This window comes from Ascidiella aspersa, chromosome 7, assembly GCF_963924565.1.
Source record: "Ascidiella aspersa chromosome 7, kaAscAspe10.2, whole genome shotgun sequence".
NCBI classification, from domain to species: domain Eukaryota; kingdom Metazoa; phylum Chordata; class Ascidiacea; order Phlebobranchia; family Ascidiidae; genus Ascidiella; species Ascidiella aspersa.
Window position 1 is genome coordinate 1958062 of NC_139453.1, and position 20217 is coordinate 1978278.

Genomic DNA, 20217 nt, shown 5'->3' on the forward strand with positions numbered 1-20217 from the left:
GCATCTTAGTATCGTATCACCAGATTATAGCAGCGCACTTCATCACTATAAGCCTATATCGAATTACGGCATTGCAAACATTTGTTTTGTTTACATGCGAGTTTAAATTGCTTTGACCTTTCGTTTAAGCTCGGTGACCTTCGGACCACGTCCCAAACTAGCCCAAAGCGTTTTGCTGAAGGCGCGCACATGTGAAATATACCACGATGTGTACAAACTTGTGTCTTTACAATGAAACGATTGTCTACAGCAGTGTTTCTTAACCTTTTTTAATTAGGGGCGCACCTAGAAACGTATGAAAACGTGGCGGCGCACCTTGCGAGCGAAGGGAGCGCGAAATTTTTGAGGTGTACCGATATTTCTCTTAAATTGCCTGTATTTTTATATATATGTGTTTTATAGTTGCATATCTTTAAAGGGACTTCCAGCCTTTGAGAATAAAAACGTATTTTTGCCCGTTAAGTCTTATTCCGATTAATTTTGGAATGATTTCGACATTTTTTGCCCTTTCGCTCGCGGCTCACCAAGCAGCCTTCCATGGCGCACCGGTTGAGAAACGCTGGTCTAAAGTTTCAGCTGCTCTAAGCTTTCAGTCAGCTATAGTTTTTCACGTCGGCGATTTAATGCGGAGAAATGCTCGATTAATATTTCAGCAGACACGAAAGATCGTTTAGCAGAAGCTTATATGCACCACAGTCCACAGGCATAAGGTAAGTATAAACAGATAAAGCTTCAAGGAGCCTGGAAGTTAGTTTTTAAGTTTAGTGAAAAATATTAGAGTTGAATCTTTTTAGATTTCCAAAACGTGGGATAGTCGTGGAATCAAAATGCTTCGTGCGTTATTACTGTCTGCATTTCTAAGAAATTATTTTGCATAATGTTAATAGTCAGTTTTTCGACAAGTATTAGTAAAATTATTCTGAGTATTATTGTCTGCAGTGAAATGTAATTAACATAAAAAGTTCACAGAAACAAAATCGATACGGGTTATCTTTCTATAACTCGCTTATTTATTGACTTCTATGCAAATTTCCAAGTTGAAAATTACAAACTTAAACGCTTTGAGTGTTCGATCATTACTTAAACGAACCCTGATACGCTCACGCGCCTAAAAGTTTTATTAGTGCTTGACTTTCAGACCAGATAAATAAATTTCGTCACACTTGGAAAAAAGTGTTTTATTATTTTACCAAACAACATGTTTTTTGAAAGCCGAACTGCCGAAAGAGTCATAAAGTTTCCTCCTATGGCTGCAACGGCATACATACATTTTCAATATATGTACTGTGAAAAAAAAAATATTATTGTTTTTATTATTATTATTTTTTTATTACTTTGTTAAAACCAGGGGGGGGACGTGACCATGCCCCAACCCCTGTTTTTGTCTTATTTTCACTTTTTTTTATATGTTTCAAGTATCTCATAGGCACATAGCTCATTTTGATAAATCGTTTTATCCCAAAGGCGTCGTGCGCCTCATTGTTGTTAAAATCCGGCAATTTAAATGTTAGAGAGGCGTTATACCTCTGCGCGTATCGATGACATCTTTTTATTATCGCTTTTATCTTAACAACCTCTGCAGCCTAAAACTGTATAAATAAACGAACTGTAGGTTGTTCTTAAGGTTACTTATTATGACGCAACGTTTAGATGCAACTTTGTGACATTACAATTTGACGAAACTTTGAGTCGTCACGTTATTTCGTGACATTGTGACGTCATCTCTGAACTTAAAATGACCCAAAACCAAATCAAAAACCAAATCCTGGATCCCCGCTAGGTACTAAAACCAATTGTGTTATTTATCTGATGAACTGTCGAGTCAATAAATTGTTTTGGCCGCGGTATTTCTTGTTTTATCTTTACAAATAACAATTATTCAAAATGTTGGATATCATAGCTTCAGGGTCAACTGACTCGATAACCATTTTGCGGAAACTAGAGGCTATCGTTCGATTAGTGCAGAAATATGCAACTGAAAACCTAGTTTAACTACATTCACAGAGATGGCGGGATGACCTTATAAAAAAAAGAAATGGTCTGGTGGAAATAAAGCAATTTCCTACGATAAAATATACCTAAAAAAATATTTTTCCGGGTACTTGGTTGTTGTGGTCTTCCAAAATAAATTAGCGGAAAATCAAAACCTTAACGAAACACAAACTATAAGCGATGCAAAGAGCCGTCGTGTAATCGCAAACTACTTGGAACAAAACAACGTGTTTAAAGCAATTACGATAGGCCCGGGATTCGCGCTAAGGCAACGAAAACATTAAAAGCTCGTTATAGGATGTCACGCTTTCGATCGGGTTGCTGCAGATATTCCGGTAACGCATATTGTCCACTGACTTTGGGTTTGAAGTTTCATGAGGATGAGATAATGTACGCAAGTAAGGCGGACATTGGGCAAAAATCTGATTAGAATTTTTTGCGGACAGCTAAAATTGACAGATAATTAATCAATAACGCCAAGTCTAGGGCATCCCAAGTCGAAGCAATCAAACGTTAATGCGTTTCAAAGGTCACCTCGCTTTATACACCAGAGTCAAATTAATCCTTGTCAGTTCGCACGAAAACCGGCCCGAATGACGTCACACAAACACGTATTGTGACGTCAATAAAATTGAAAATAGGACCACGAACAATTCTTTCTGACAGAGGTCGTTAAAATCAATTGCAAATTAGGTTTTCGGAAATATATTTTTGGAACAAAATTTTGGCCTATCACCTAAAAAAATTTTTTAAACGTTTTAACCTTTTGTGTTTGCTTGAAATTAGTAATGACGTCATTAGCATCGGATCAGATCGTGATGCTTTCTGTGTAAAATATCGGGTATTGGATTAAAATGTCAACTAACCCTGCACAGAAGTAACAATTTGGTTCTGTGTACCCTAGTTTTTGTAATGTGCCATGCAATCTTGTGTAGCAGGGGTTCTTAAACTTTTTTTACCGCGGATCTCTAAAATTTTTTGGGGCCTTGCGTGGACAACGGTAGGGAAAAAAATTCAAAAATGACGTTATAAATTGACGTCACAATACAAATAAACTTAATAAATCTGCTGATTTCGGTCCAAAAATGTGAAAGTGAAATGAAGTCTAAATACATACAGAGTGCAAATCCGTTTTATTTTTAATTAAACTGTTTTCTTTGAAAAAATGTAAACTTTCTAAATATACACTAATATTTAAATAAGACCTTCATGGACCCCCTAAAACGAGTTCACGGACCCCCAAGGGGTCCATGGACCCCAGTTTAACAACCCCTGTTATATAGGGTATTGGGTTAATATGTCACGTATGGGGCATCCCCGCACAGAAGTAACATTATGGTTTAATATTTTAGATCATCAACATGATCAAGTTACTTGTGCTAGGATATTTTGTGTGCATTACCTCAGGACTGAAGTGCTACAATGGAGCTTCACTTACAGGCCTCAATCAAATCAGGAACCAAAACACTGTCACCTCTGTGACGTGTACAAACGCAACAAACGCTTGTTTACTCTTGAAAGGACACGGAAAATCGTGGCTGGAGACAGGTGAATATATGGATTTTAAAGTGATAACTAATATCCACCGTAACTATAGTTCGTAAATGAAAGACATTTTGTGGCAGTCATGTTGAGTATATAGACATGTTTTTATCGATTGTTATTTATAGCTTTTTTTAGACTTACCGAAAGTTAAATAGTATAGTTCGTAATTCTTGTAGTTTGTAAATTAATTCGTGTATTTTAAAGAAAAATATTGCACGAACTAGTTTAGGATTGAATAGTTAGCCTCCCTTACTTTATGTTGTATTTGATATTTATACAGTGACCATTTCGTTTGTTAAAGTTACATATTATTACCGGTTTCGGTTCGAGTGCTTTTACAAGCGAAGCTTAGATATAGCCCGATGACATTTAGGTTACAAATCTCCAGTGTGAACAACGATTCCTAAGTTGTCGACTTACTTCAATTGGTGTGCAACATAAACAATAAATGTATCTTGGCATAGATATCTGTGTAAGTGGGGAAAAGACAGTGTGATAGTAACTTTTTGCCATTTGTAAGGTGTGGTTCTTTGCGGCTGCCCTAATAGGAAATGAGACTCTTGGCCTCAAACTGGTTGCCCAACCCTGACCTGGTTTTAAAGTAAAAGCTCTACAAATGTTGATTTTCCCGCAGATCGAAACCCGATAACATATGGGGAGTGCGTTGATTCGAGCGAATGTTCAAAGAACTGTTCAACCTACAGAGAAATCGTGTCAGTTGTTCACCCTTTTCTCAGGCTCGCGTAAGTAACAACTTTAATAGCGAAATGAAAAAATATGCTTAAATCCCACACGTGATTCTAGTCATTCGGTGCTAATCTCACGCATAGTTGGATGGATTTTGGTAAAATGTAAACTGTTATTACCGGTTTCTATAGTTTAAGTTATTTTTTAATGCTGTATTTATTGCGTATATACCGTATATTTGTAAATGCTCTCTTTTACACAATAAGTACTGTTTTTGAACACCAAGAGCTTAACAACAAAATCTCCAAAACCCATACTTCTTGTAAGATTTTCAATATTTGGCGTGCAGTGCAGCTTGGGAACAATTTTTTAATTGCAATGCGGGCAGCAAACGCAAATTTATCTGTCAGTTCCACCCTTAATTAATCCATATACGTCAAGGACGTCTCTTAAAGATTCTTCTCCTTCATTTTGCTTATTTTTGACAGAAAATATTAACAAAATGGTGTTCAAATAGATTTCCACAGCAACTACCGTGAAATTTAAATACTTGTCTCATATATTATCCTGTTTTCAAAGTCTGTGTAAGGCCTGGTTACACCTCTAAGAGATAGCATCAGAAAATGCTAGAAAGCCTTGCGGGCTTTTGTAAGACAACACCTAAATGTCACCTTACAATAAAGCCTTAACGCAATTCGTTTAATAAAGTTTTCAAGAACTGTTCTGGCTTTGAAGTAAAACACGCTTGTACGACAAGGATATGGTGTACCACTGTTTCATTATATGAGCGTAACTTTATGATACCGTTATATTTTGCATATTAAGATATTGATTTGTCACGCGTTATGCTGAAAAATATATACGGTAAAAATGTAGGGTGAATGAATTTTTTGAAAAGTGTCAACTAAAATGTTTATATTACCAATAGGGATGTCCGATAATATCGGATCAGGGCCGATACCAGATGATAAGTGTTAGTATCGGTGCTCGTCCGATACTAGGGTGGTATCGGTATTGATCCGATACCAATTTAATACAAGAATTTCAGTCAAGTTACGATCTAACTCAATAATTAAAAAAAAGATAAATTGATCAAAAAAACAGTAGTTTTACTGGAGAGTCCTGGAGGTCCACTAACCTGAAAAAAAAACCTTTAAACGTTTCATGTATTTTGATTATAGCATAATAATGACGTCATTCATTATCGGATCAAAAAATAATATCGGTTATCGGAATTAAGTTTCAAGTATCGGACATCAGTAATCACCAAATTCGCTTTACACTAATGTACACATCACCAAGTATATATTTCCAGAGATCCACATCTATGCAAGATAACTTGCTGTACCACCGACAACTGCAACGTTATACCACCTCCCGCCAACCTAACTACCACACCTATTACGTCATCAACCTCTCCACGTGTGACGTCATCAAATTCTCCAAGCGTGACGTCATCAACACAATCAGCTACGTCACTACCCATGACATCACCATCAGCTGCTCCTACTACCCCAACCATGATGACTCAATCCCAAAGCAGTACAACTTCTGGCATTTTGTCCACGCTTATGGTGACGTCAAAAGATACGCAATCAATGACGTCATCACCACATCATAGCACGACGTCCGGTAGTAGTGACGTCATCAATATGTCAACCTACCTCACGTTGGTTGTTATGTTGCTTCATATTGCATCTAAAGTTTAGTTTTATCTCAAAGTAGTGGTCCTTGATATTTTAATGTCGTTTTTCCGAGAAAATAAGTAAATAATCTAATATAGATTTCAAAATACCTTACTTTAAAATGGATTTTATTTTATTTTTTTCAAATGAATTTAATTGCCCCTTTATATCTTTAGATTCAAACAAAGTGATTTTCGGTTTCGAAGTTTTGTACTTCAATGCCTTAAAGTGTGGAAAAGTTTTCTTTGGACGAATTAGTTGTTATTATAATGCTACTGAGATTGAGTTTTTCAACCAATTTGAATTTTGTTGTCGTTTCTTTGCATTTACTATTGCCAATCACAAACTTGCATAAAAGTACCCTTTTCATGAAAAATGATATATTGCTTTCACAACGTTAAATATTAGGCTCTCTTGTTTAACTTAAAAATAGAATAATTAGAAAATTCAAGTAACCTTTAATAAAGTCCACAGGAGTAGGGCTTGAGCTACGGAAAAATGCAAAAAAAAATCGTAAAATGACATGGTTGACATTTGTTAAAACATTTTTGGTACCATTTTAAGCCAATCTAGAGGGCGTGGCCGCAAAAATTTTGCCCGGGCCCTCCAACATTTCGGCTCTCTACGCTCGCCTGCGGTCTATGTTGCCCTTACCAAAAAAGTCGCCCCCCTTGCCCTGAAATCGCTCCGACGTCCCTGATCTGACTCTTGCTTATATTTGTAAGAAAGTTTGACCGTTAAAAGAACTAATTTAACCACCTAACGAACTTTGATTTATAATTATCAAGTGACAATTAGTCAAAAAAATGAAAAAATACTATTTCACAAAGAAAAACAATAATTTTTTAGTTAAACTAGACTAGGGGTCTACTGTTTTACCTCAAAGCAGTAGTTCTTGACCCTTTTACTGTCTTTTTCCAGAGAATTATTATATTACTAAATTAATTAACTTCCTTTTTTCAAAAGGATTTAATGACCCCTTTTAAACTTATCTTTACATCTAAACAAAAGATTTTCGGTGTCCAAGTTTTGAATAGTTTACCTGTGAACACTTCACGTGCAACAATAATCTTAGTTTTGTATTCAAGCAGACCATTTTATCCGAAAGAAAACTTTACTTTCCAAAAAATGAATGACCTGCAATTAGCTGCAGTGTGACGACACTAGAATAGGCAAATGATTTGTTTTCAAATGATAATAAAATGTAAACAACTTAAATACGTTTTTTTTCTTCTTTTAATAGCTGGCAAGTATAAAAGTTACCTCTAAACCAGGGGTGGGCAAACTGGCATGTTTTTTGTGTTTTTTCTATTCGAATCGTAAAATTCCACAAAAAATGTAAAGGCTACGAAAAGTACCGCTCATGAACGTTTCTTTATTTTCTTTATTTAGGGCAGCATTTTGTTTATGACGTAGCATTAGACATAGAATCCCAGAGAAATATATTGATAAATTTTGTGCGTGTTATTTTGTTATTACCGTTGTTATTATTATTGTGTTTATTAATACCGTTTTGTTATACTATAATTCTGTTATTATTTCTGTACTTGCATTATTTACCGGTTTTGTATTGAAATAATTTTGAGGCTCCCTGGTACTTGTATTTTCTGCAAATGGCTCTTTCATTGCATACATTTGCCCACCCCTGCTCTAAACCCTCTAAATTGTTTATTTTCTCTTTGGGCCATTACCTACAGATACAGAATCACTGCATTAAACTTTAAAAAGGAGATGTTCTTTATGAGACGAATTTGGTGTAATATATAATATTATTGAGATTGAAATTTTCAACTAATTTGTATTTTGTTGTTGGTTCTTTGCTTTACTATTGCCAATAACAAACATAGTACCTTGATTTTAAAATAGGATTTTACAAAAATAGGATTTTACAAAATCAATACTTTGGAACATAATGGTTGGGGGTTGTAGTAAGACGTAGTAAGAATATCAAAGCCCATACAAAAGTAGGTTTACCCAGGAGTAAATAAAATAAATTTTATAGTTTAACTGCGGTTTAGGAACTTTTTTCATGTAGGGCCGGATAACTATAAGGCCTGACGACCGCGGTCCGGATAAAAAAATAGTCTTTATTAACTTAAATACCTTAAACGAAGGAAATAAAAAAATTATAACTACAATGCGTAAAAAACGTAGTAATCTTTTTGAAATTGATGTTCAGTTTTAAAATTTCTTCAAAATGTAGTTCGGAATTGACTCCGGAAACATTTCAACTGTCTATCACCTTCATTAAGCATATAAGTCGCGGGCCGTCGTTTGGTGACCCACAAACTGGATTAAATCATGAACTAATGCGAATTTGCCCTGGAATTCGTTTCAAAAACAGCTTTTTTATTGGGTTTTGTCTTTTCAAATAAAGTAATTTGCCCCAAATAGAGGCATTTTTGTCTCACCTATAAAACCATACTGACCAAACCTGTGCGTTTTACCTTTACAGGAATATATAAAGAAAAAAATTATTTTCATACAAGAAGAAAAAAATTCAAAAAAAGGGCTTTAAACCTTTAAAACAAGACAGACGTCATAAAATTTCCAGACACTCTTTAACTTGGAATTTTTCTCAAAAAGTTCACAAACACGTTTTTTGTCGTGCCACCGGATAACGTGTCAACAAACGAGCTTTAATGTTTATCCAAACAATCATTTCTCCTTTAAAATCGAGAGCATATATTTTGTGGAATTCACTTTCCTTTTGATTGGCGTCTGAAGGTTGAGTTGTTTACCAGTAGAATATGTTTGCCAAAGGCAAGGTTGTCGGATTTTATAATTGCAGATTAAATAACCTTAACCCTGATAATATAAATCAAAATATGGCTAGTCGATTTATTATAGTCTTTAGGTCTTAACTGGGTAAACGCCTTTTCCTAAAGCAAGTGCTAAAAGTATTTTCTTGTAAAACACCTGAAAAATTAAGTTTACCAGTACGCTTAATATTTAAGTATGGCAATGTTTGGCATCAAATCGCGCTCCCTTTTGTCCACAATGTCGGGTATGAAATTTAACGAATCGGACATTTTAATGACACGGGGTCGGTTAAAAAAACGAGTCCGACTCCGGCCAGGTGTGCGGCTTCGAAAATATTCCACCATAATATGCTATTTCACGATTTGGCTGTGCTTGCTAAATGTTTGCTCAAGGCAAGGTTACCGGATTTTATTATCGCAGATTAAATAACCTTAACCCTGATAATATACATCAATATATTGTCTTGGCAGTTAGTGGATTTATTTTAATCTTCAGATCCTATCTGGGCAAATGTTCGCTTTTAAAGGATGGTTGTGCGTTTATAGGCCAAGATTTTGCCTCAAAATATACGAGTTGGAATAAAACATAGTGATTTCGAAAAGCTGCTCATGTTTCTACGAAAATAATTATGGATTCTGAACGCTTGTAGGCTATGGACAAAGTGAAACAAACATATCTTATCATGGAGATTAAATATCCTTAACCCTGTCAATATACATCAATAAATAATGTGGGACATAAGTCTTTAAGTTTAAAACGTAGTCAGATGTTCACGCTAAAAGTGCCAAGTTTAAGCCATTCTGAGCCAAGGTTCTAAAAATGCAAGTTGTAATCAAAAATGTTACATTACTTTGGCATTTATACGAAGAAGCTGTGGATTGATCGATTATTTCAAAAAATAAAAAAAAATTAACATTTCATTCAACGCAGTCGAGATAACCATATTTAATTCAACAGTCAAACTAAACATGTTGATAAGGATTTTTATCGTCGTTTCTCTATTTTTCGGCGTTTATGGTTTGCAATGCTTTAAAGGAGGGATGTTGCTACCTGAGGGAGGAGTTATAGGAACGACTAACATCGTTACCTGCCCTGACAACACCAGCCCACAGGCCTGTCTGCTCATAGAAGCTACTTCATTCGTTAGGATAAGTGAGTTTTTAGATTTTTTTATTTTTTACTACTCGTTTTAAACATTACCACGAAAGACAAAGTAGTACAACTAGAACTTTGTCAACTTTTTTTAAATTAGGGCTTTTCAGTTTTACCAAAATTAGACGTCTTTTACAAGATGAGTTTTTTTTTAAATTGAAAACTTAAACTAAAACTAAACTTGATGTTAAAAATGAATAAAGAGTTATTCGCGTTCAAAATGATACCTACTTCTGTATGGGCTTTTATATTCTTACTACAACTTACTACAACCTCCAGCTCCAAGCTAAACTTACATAAAAATGAAAATGGAAATGTTTTTTCAGAAAACTGCGCAACTACGAAATTTAAACAATGACTCTAAACCAGGGGTTCTTAAACTTTTTAACCGCGGACCCCTCATTTTTTGTGCTTTGCATGGACCCCGGTAGCCAAGAAATGCTCCAAAATGACGTCATAATATGACGTCACAATACAAATAGACTTCATAACTCTGTTTATTTCGGTCCGAAAAATGTGAAAGTTGAATGGAGTCTAACAATGCATTCAGTGCAAAACCGTTTAATTTTAAATAAAAGTGTTTTCTAAGTATAAACTGATTCTTTTATTAGGCCTGGACCCCCTAAAACTAGTTCACGGACCCCCAAAGGGTCCATGGACCCCAGTTTAAGAACCCCTGCTTTAAACAAAGCAGAATTTTTGAGAACTGTGTCGTTATAAAAGCTATGAAATATCCATAGTGTCGTATATTTCCAATGCTTACAGCCATAAAAAGTGCGAATAAATGGTTATTTCCAATTTTTAATTTCTCACTATGTTGAACAGTACTAAATCTAAATTTTATTATCCTTTGAATATATTTTACTTAATTTATTGGCAATCCTCTTTTTTTTACGTGCAGGACTTAAATTAAAGGCACATAACATGTATTACGGAAAGTGTGTGAAACAAAGCTTGTGCTACAACGACTGCTTATCCTTCAAAAACCTGCTAATAAACCATGCGTAAGTAATTACAAGTGTTTTGTGATGTCACGCATCCTTCTGTTTTAAGAGAAAGTTCTGTCAACTTTAAACTTTTTCTAATTTGCAAAAAAACCCAGGTTCAGTCCCTTTAACGATTAAGGCGATGTGGCTGAGGTTAAGTAGACGGTGGCTTTAGGCGAGAGCCGATGGCTGCTTAAGTCGCTTACACGTTTCACGACTAACTGAAAGAGCAGGTCGCTAAAATACCAGTCCTTAACTTCTTGAACTCTAGACAGAGTCACTTCACGCAGTTGATATTGCTCGTTGAGCATAAATTCAACAATGTCAGTACACAAGCCGCTAGTATAAAAGCCGAATAAAGTAGAATAAATCGTAAAACGCCAAAACGCTCGGTTCGGGTGCTGGTCAAACCTCAGTGGACACCGGTCATGTGTATAGTGACGTCACACTGGGTTGGGTAGTGAAGTAATGTTTGATAAAGGCTACAGTCCCTGAAAAAAGCCAATATTTGGTACTTTTTGTGCAGAGTAAAACCAGGATCAGACATTTCTAAACTGGGTTTTTTAAATTTGTGTTTTATTGTTAATATACGCGTCAGCGGAACAATGATTGACAAGCAGAAATGTAGCCTATATTCTACTTACAGGGAGGACCAACCTTGCACAGTAACCTGCTGCACAACAGACAACTGCAACGCGATTCCGCCTAAAAATGCCGGTATGACGTCATCTCAACAACCTATGACGTCAGAGACGATGACGTCACGTGTATCTCCAACAACAGGCTTGACCTCACCGTCAATAAAACCTGTGCCTACTTCGGATAATGTTACCAAGTCTACAACAAGTTCTGGGGTGTCTACGTCAGATGGTGTTACGTCATTAACAGTCCAGACATCTACGTCATCAGAAGCGACGTCATCTACAACTGACATGCGCGGAAACGCAAGCCAAGCGAAGTACAGCCGCTATCATTTCCTTTTGGGAACAATCTTATCGCTACTGTACATTATGCTTGTGTGAGGAAATTTGTAATGTTGTGATGTTATTCAAAACTTAGCGTTTTAATCATTGTACCTCGATGCCGATACCCGATATTATTGAACGTATCGCGATTCGATCCGGTACCGTTACCATAATCAAATTACCGAAATTATCAAATTGATAAGTGCAATGACAATGATTTTCACGATGTTAGGCCGAAATTTGTTTTTAAAAATTCCTCTTTATCTTTGATTTTTATGTAAGATTTTCTGAAATATCCTCCGAAGTAGAAAAGTTATGTAGGTCCGCAAACCATAACTGAAATGTAGAAATAATTCAGTATCGGATCGGCACCGATACCGCCCGAGTATCGAAAGAGTAATGACACCACTTGGCATCTAGTATCGCTCCGCTCCGAAATTATCCGACATAGTTGTAATTCTAGTAAATAAACAGCAAACTAAAGCTGATAAATAAAGAAACCCGGTTAACTTTAAAGTGTTAAGTGGTTAAATAGAGCGTTTTACAAAAACTTCTTAATTTTTTAACAGAGCTCCGCAACTTGCGGTACAAATAAGAAAGCTTAAAAAATTCTGCGTCAAACCATAAAAATGTATGTGTATTGACAATAAGCACACCAAGAAACAACCAATAGATTTTTTTAAACTAGTTTTAACTACCCGGGTATAAAGGATCAAAACGACGGGAAAAAATAACGAATTATCGTTTCAAAATCGCAAGAAAACCAGAAAAAAAACAAAGGGAAAATCACATCACGTATGTTCAAACAAAGTTCGCATGAAATGACTCGTAATTTCTGCAATTCATCGACGTTGCATTGTTTTAATTGTTACGACACAACGCTTTCTACGACAACGGAAGACAAAGAACGGTTTGTTAAAGACAATCGTTGTAGAGAAAAGGGTTAACGCTGAGTCTTGCCTCATGAATTAACCTAAAAAGGGTTAATCCAGAACAAACTTTTAACCAGGGGGCACCGAAGTAAGGCTCGTGTGCCAAATCTCCAGGTTGTTTGATCCGGCCCGCGGCATATTTTCTGGTGATTCCAAAACATGCTTGTTAATATTTTAAAATTTACCGGGTGCTTCAAGTTAAATTTTAATGAAATTTTTAACAAACAGCGATATCATAAACTTAATTTTGCAGTTATATTTTTTTAAGATGCATAATTTTTAATGTTTCTTCGTTTAATAACATTCAAGTCAAATAAGTTTAAATAAAATTTAAAATCCGTCCCGTGATCTTTAATCTTTACAGTTGTAAGACTCGCGACCGCATATCTTTGTAGGTCTTATTGTGTGTTTTCCTTCACATACATACCACAGTCAATTCGGTATTTGTCGATTTTATGTCGGTGAAGCAATTGGAATTTTTAAAGCCGATTCTTTATTTCGCGTAACGCGGAAAAAATGTGTTTATTTAGTTTAAATTGGCTGAACTTTAGTTTAGGGCAGATATGCGTCCTTTATAAAAACGTTTATTGAGCCCTGGCCTAAACAATTGAAACATTGCTCAAAAACGTACTTAGCTTCCTGTCTTCGTATGAACCAAGATTTTTTCAGGGCAAAGGTGGAAATACAATGGAGGTTAACTCACGAGCACCTGCCTATAAACTGCTCCCATAAAAGATACCAAGGTAAACAGCGATTATATTTTAGGTGAAAGGGTTGGCAACCAGAGAATCATGTTTCACGCTATTGTTCATCTTGTTATCTGAAGGTTTAGGCGTAAACCTGTAGTGTCAACTAGATGTTTGACAGCCTATCTTAACATAATTTAAGTAGCGTTTTTTTAACTTTGAGGCCATAATTATTTTGTTCAGGCACCATTTTTTACGTCACTTTGTGACGTCACGCTATACCTCTGAAAATATTTTATGCCCCCCCAAACAAAAGTCCCTGATCGCCTGCTTATCAAGAAGCAAGTCTAGGATGTGTGTAGAGGCACGGGTTTTAAAAAAACTGAAACCAGGGTCAATGAAAGCTGCAAACTACAAGACCAAATAATCCATACCTTTGTAACAGGAGTCGTTTTTTTCGTAAAGTTTTTTCTTTAATATGTTGAAATATACAAGTTATTAATGTTGCGTTTGTGATATTTTTATTGAAATTTTAGATCACCAACATGATTAAGTTACTTGTGCTTGCATATTTTGTGTGCATTGCCTCAGGACTAAAGTGCTACAATGGAGCTTCACTTACAGGCCTCAATCAAATCGCGAGCCAAAACACTGTTACCTCTGTGACGTGTACAAACGCAACAAACGCTTGTTTACTTTTGAAAGGACACGGGAAATCGTGGATGGAGACAGGTGATGGAAATGCATTTTTTTCTATTTGTTTTGAGGATTTAAAATCCGTGGTTCTCAAGCATTTTTTTAGTTTGCGGCATTTTAAGAACAGAACCAAGGTATATTTTTACTAAACTACATAACTGTAGGTATGCGCGCATCTGTAATGTAGCTTGATATAATTATTACACATCAATGCCATAAAGGTCAAGTAAATGGACAACTCATGATTAAAACGTTTTAAACTGCGTTCCACTTTTTATAATTGAGGTTTGAATAGATTTCAGCCGCATTAACTGATGATGATACAAGTGTGTTATGAAAGCTTTATCAAGATAATGTTGATTTATACTCGACCTTTTTGGCTTTGACATTGATCATTAAGCTACATAATAATAATTTACTAACATTTAGATTTCTGAAATTACAACATGTTTCACAGCACGCGTGATATTGTATTGAGCCACGCTATGTGAATGGTTGTTTTAAATTAGCAGTCTTAGTCAACTAAAAACCAAAAGCATTTTTTTATTCCTGGTACTCTGTTCATGTGCTTGTTTTTTTGCATGTCGTGGATAAAACATGTATTGAACAGAAACCGTATACTTTCTGAGAATTGTTTTTACGACTAATGAGTGAAATAAAAGGTAAAACGCATTTTAAAAAAACGAGAGAAATTTGTGAAACTTATATTTTTTTTCCGCAGATCGAAACCCGATAACATATGGGGAGTGCGTTGATTCGAGTGAATGTTCAAAGAACTGTTCAACCTACAGAGATGTCGTGTCAGTTGTTCACTTTATGCTCAGGCTTGCGTAAGTATAGCAACTTTAATAATAAAATGAAAAAAAAATGCTTGAATCCCACACGTGATTTTAGTCATTCGGTGCTAATCTATTGTTTGTTCATGTTTTTCTTCTGAGGTAAAAAATTGCCAATTGAAACTTCTTAAAAACCCAATTTTTTCTGGCGTTTTTTTTTACTTTATGCTCAGGCTCGTGTAAGTTTTTAAACTATTTTATAAATGCAGAGATGTCCATATGTTTTGAATACTTAAACAAATATTTTATATGCCTTACTTCAGGTTGTGTTGCTTTAGAAATTATTTGTTTTTCAAATCAATTGTAATTTTAACTTTCATTAAAAACCTTTTTCGCAAAAAAATAAAATGTATAATAACAACATTAAAAATATAACAAATTAAAAGAAATCACTTAAGAAATGTTATTCTTTAATAGTTTTTTTGGAATTAACTTGTTTACCAAACAAATCTGTATTTTGTGGTTGCCAAAATAAGGGTAATATCAGTAAAGTACAAATAAATGACATTTATCAACATATAGTCGCTTTACACTGATGTAAAATACACATCACCAAGTATATATTTCCAGTGATCCGCATCTATGCAAGATAACTTGCTGCTCAACCGACAACTGCAACGTTATACCACCTCCCGCCGACCTAACCACCACACCCATTACGCCATCAACCTCTCCACGTGTGACGTCATCAAATTCTCCAAGTGTGACGTCATCAACTTCTTTAAGTGTGACGTCAACGAAACATCAGTCAACAACTAAAACCCAATCAGCTTCGGCATCAGCCACAAGCAGTACTATGACGCAATCGATGTACAACGCAATAACGTCACAACAGATTACGTCACACAGTTCAAGTGTTACGTCACACGATGACGTCATGAATTCAATTCCGGTCACCTCTAAGGTAGTTGTGCTTGAAAGTACAACATCGGGTGGTATTCTTGTGAAACAAAGTGTTATTGCTTTTGTTGGTGGGCTTTTTGTGTTATATGCTTGTGTCTGTTAAAAACGCACAAAAACGAATGGAAATGTATATGTACAAATAATTGCGCAATCTTTGTTAAAAATCTGCGCTTAAATTTCTAGATTCAGGCTTTTTAGTGAAAAAACGCATTACCAAATGTACTTGCGGCACATTTGTTTTATTTTAGCCAAACTTTAGACAGAAAAATTAACATTTTACTGATTAAATTAGCTGCGACGTACCTAAAATAAAACGACCGAAATAGTACGTATTTTTTTTAATTTGCAAAAAGTCGACAATCATTTAAACGAGCTGGAATAAAATAGGATAAATATATGAAAAAACAGGTGGGGTTACATAATTTGCCCCCTAAATTGTTCGATAATTTGCCCCCTAAATTGTTCGCAACTATTTTTTGACTTGTAATTTTATCATCTTTGTTTTTTATTCAGCGTTAAGATTTAAATGTGGATTCGCCATTCAAATGAGTTCTGACTTCAATATCAATATTGTTCCGTATGTCCTTCTCTATTTGTTGATATCAAGCATTCGTGGCGGTAATAACGTTTATTTGCATGTCTGTTGTAATATTGGCTACCAGTGGTTTTCAAACGTATTGATTTGTAAATGACGTACAAATGCAATCAAAATGTACAAAAAAATGTTCTAAAAGTTCACAAAATGCTTGCTACTTCTGTATTTATTCTACCTAGAACTACAACCTCCAACCAATATGCTTCAAAACAAATCATTGATCGATACGTAAGCCGCAATCGTTGGTCAAAAAGCAGCTTTAGGAGGGCTAGATCACAGTTGTTGAACACCTATATGTGTGCATCTCTCATATTTTTAATCTATATTTAAATGGAAATTGCAGGACATCCCCATTATTCGATTTCAGGCAACAATTTACTATTTTTGAAAGAAAATAATTTAAAATGAAATTTTCTCCGAAGTAACAACACTTGAAAGGTTAGGAACCACTGGTATAGACAGTACTAAGCCAAAGCTGTTGGGCAAAAACAACAACAAAAATGCTTTATCCTTGGCCTACATGAAATCGTTATAAAAGACGGAAGTTATCAAAGCGAAAAACCCAAGGCTTGCTTGACGAACCAATGTTTCATGTCACGAAAAGAGATGAAAAAATTCCGCCCAGGAAACTTGGGCTTATTATACAGGCGAGCATATTGACTTTAGCAATGTAGAAAGCTGTAGATATTAAATAGTATAAGACACTTGTGCATAATATGGCTGGAATAAGCGTAGTTTTAAGTGATTTTGAACGAGGCATAAAAAACCTTTTATTTGAAAAAACACAAAACAGTTATTTTGTTCAAGTTCTAGATTGGAGAGGTGTTGCTTTCAGAATAAAGCTACATTACAAAGATTATTATCGATTCGCGCAAAGCGAGAAAACGCCTCTTTTCTTTAAAAAAGTTGATTACTTCTTGAATATATACAAATATTTTTTAATTTGTCCTTCATTGAACCCCTAAAATTAGTTCACGGACTCCCAAGGGTTCCATGAACCCCAGTTTAAGAACCCTAAGTTAAAACCTATTTCTGCAAAGCTAAAGTTTTTAAGGTAAATATGTGATTTTGAATGGGCATAAAAACCTGTTTATTCTTAAGAACTCTATACAGCTTGTTTGGTTTGTGCAAGGTTTACATTGGATAGATATTACTTTTATACAAAGCCACGTAACAAAGATGTTATCGATAGCGCAAAGCGAAAAAAACGCCTTTAAATCGTTTAAGTTGCCTTTGGGGGTAAACAAATTTATCAAAACGGGGTGAGGCTTACTAGAAACGTTATCGAGATTTAAAGAGATTAGCATTTTACAGTTTTTGGGCGTGGCCACGTGACACCCCTGGATCCGGCACTGCTACTAAATCAGTCTTCTATATAAATACTTGTTATATCACCACACTGGACATCATAGAGATGAAAGTGGATACGGGTTAAACAGGCATAAGGTCGATAATAAGTGGGTAAGTTGTTAGATATCTATTCAATAGAAAATATTGCAGTTGACTATAGAAAGATCACGGAAGATACTCATGTGTTGATTGATGGTTCATTTAATCTAGAAGAGGAAGAAACGCGTTAAATATGAAAGTTAAAATCTGGTTTATTTTTATTAAAGTTGACTGTGTCGTGGTCTGTGAAAAAACAATTTACAAAAAAGTGTGCAGTTAACACCCTTATAACATCATTTATCCCAAATGCAGGCATACAAAAAACGGTTAAAATGCTCCAGTTTTTGCTAATCTCATACATTCTCTATTCCGCGTCCGGTTCAAGTTTGAACCCTACCGTACTCGTTGATCCAGTTCCAGTCCCCACCATTCCAACTGGACCATCGGGGCCGCCAGCACCACCTCTACCAACAGTATCTTCTGTACCATCCACTCTACCAGCAACCAGTACAGCAAATCCAGCAGCTGCTACCAGTACACCAAATCCAGCAGCTACAACCAGCACCAACACCGTTTCTGCCTCTGTTACAGCTGCTCAAGGCGCAACTATGATGTCACACATGGCTCATACGTCATCAGTCCTATTGACGTCATCCACCCCCACAGCAGGGGGCAACCAGGGTCAAGGTTCAAAGCCCACAACGACAGGAAATGGAAACAACCTGAAATCTCCAATTTTTGTAGTTTTTTTGTTTGCATTGCTTAACGCCATTATTTTTGCCATGTGATTGTTTAATGACTTGTTATTGTATTTAGAGATAGTGATAAATAATACATGTGTTTGTAAATAGAAATAAATTATTCCCCTAAGTCTAACCACTAGAAACTCAAAATGATTAGAATTACGTTCAAAGTTTTATAAGTGATGTTTTGATTTACTTCTCATGGACTTATGATACAAGTTCGTATCGAAATGCCTTTATTAAGATGATGTCGACCTACCCGACCATATTGGCTTTGAATTCATTATCAGGCTAAATAGAAACTAAGCTTTGTATGTGTTTCCACAACAGAATCTTGCCCTTCAACAGAACACATAATGCCGACGATAAACGTTTATGCCATTTTATGTATATGGCGGAATGCATATTTACATTAAAAGTTTAAGACTTTGCCGACTGATTTTTGTTCGAAGCGGTTCGCTTCTCAAGCTATTAAATAGAAACTATATTGTGAACTATTTGTGAAGTGTGGATATGATTAATTAAAGTAACAAAATCAAATCGTGTTTACTTTTATGCAAACCAGTGGTTGTTAACCCGCCAGAACGTTATAACAAAACGGAAGTTATTAAATCGAAAACCTAAGTGTTACTTGACGAACCAGTGTTTCATGTCACGAAAATAATGGAAAAGTTCCGTCGAAGAAGTTTAGGATAAATCTACAGGCGAGCATATTGACTTAGCGATGTAGAAAGTTGTAGAGAATAGATATTAACAGACACTTTTGCATAATATGCTCAGAATAAGCCTTTTTTTAAATGTTTATTTTATAAAAAACGTATGATTCCGGAAATTGCTAAAGCAAATAGTATAAAATATAGGGACAAAAATAATTCTTACGGTTAAAGGTTTTATTGACCAATTAAAATATGACAACTTTTCCCGTAAAGCTATCATAGTTAGGACTACAATTTGTCATTTCGTGCTTGTATGGAAACGAAAATATGGTTTACGTTGGAGTGATATCGACATCTTAGCTTTAATTTTTATGTTTTTTCTTTTTTATTTCCATATCAAGATTACTCAACAAACTTATAAAGTTATTTAAGTAAGTTTAATAACGTACAGAAAGGTGAGGTGATGAGTTCTTGTGTAAAGGGGACACCACCAGAGTTTCATCTATTCTATAAGGTGTGTGAATACGCAGCGGCAAAACAACATTTGCGAAGTAAAAGTAGCTTCTCGCAGTATTTTAATCAAGTCATTTTGAAATTACTTAAGTCTCAGTCTAGTCATTTAAAAAGTAAATAACAAGTCAAGTCAAGTCCAGACCAGACCAGACCAGGTCATAATTAGAGCAAGTCAACTACAAATCAAGTCATCGACATAAACTCATGGCTGCGGAGTCGGTTAGAATTAACCCGGGTCCGACTCCGGCCAAAAAACAAACTCAAGTCCGACTCCGGTCAAATGTGCGATTTTATCGAGTCCCGAGTCCGGCCCGGACTCTACAGCCTGTATTCCGCCAATTTACGTAACTAAAATACCGTAAATATTCAGCAATCCACTTATAGAGGTGTCATATATAACTCACAATACATGGTTGGAAAATATTCCACCATATAATATTTAGTACTGCGCATGCGTACGTCGGGTAGTTTACGTGGTCTTACTAGAGTCCCG

General features: G+C 35.5%; 2 protein-coding genes across 2 annotated transcripts; both read left to right on the forward strand.

Moving 5' to 3' along the window:
* Positions 1-3353: 3353 nt before the first annotated feature.
* LOC146137229 (uncharacterized) lies at positions 3354-7597 on the forward strand. Its single transcript, XM_083393788.1, has 3 exons — positions 3354-3540; positions 4172-4280; positions 5540-7597. Exons 1-3 carry the CDS (start codon positions 3354-3356, stop codon positions 5931-5933), a joined length of 690 nt encoding a protein of 229 aa, XP_083249914.1. The 3' UTR covers positions 5934-7597.
* Positions 7598-11415: 3818 nt separating this feature from the next.
* LOC146137230 (uncharacterized) lies at positions 11416-16484 on the forward strand. Its single transcript, XM_083393791.1, has 4 exons — positions 11416-11754; positions 13930-14125; positions 14811-14919; positions 15496-16484. Exons 1-4 carry the CDS (start codon positions 11416-11418, stop codon positions 15929-15931), a joined length of 1080 nt encoding a protein of 359 aa, XP_083249917.1. The 3' UTR covers positions 15932-16484.
* Positions 16485-20217: the final 3733 nt, after the last annotated feature.

Coding starts and splice junctions, on each gene's coding strand:
- LOC146137229 (XM_083393788.1), top strand. CDS start 3,354: ATGATCAAGTTACTTGTGCTAGGATATTTTGTGTGCATTACCTCAGGA. Junction 3,541..4,171: donor AAAATCGTGGCTGGAGACAG/GTGAATATATGG, acceptor ATTTTCCCGCAG/ATCGAAACCCGATAACATAT. Junction 4,281..5,539: donor CACCCTTTTCTCAGGCTCGC/GTAAGTAACAAC, acceptor ATATATTTCCAG/AGATCCACATCTATGCAAGA.
- LOC146137230 (XM_083393791.1), top strand. CDS start 11,416: ATGATTGACAAGCAGAAATGTAGCCTATATTCTACTTACAGGGAGGAC. Junction 11,755..13,929: donor CAACTGACATGCGCGGAAAC/GCAAGCCAAGCG, acceptor TTGAAATTTTAG/ATCACCAACATGATTAAGTT. Junction 14,126..14,810: donor GAAATCGTGGATGGAGACAG/GTGATGGAAATG, acceptor TTTTTTCCGCAG/ATCGAAACCCGATAACATAT.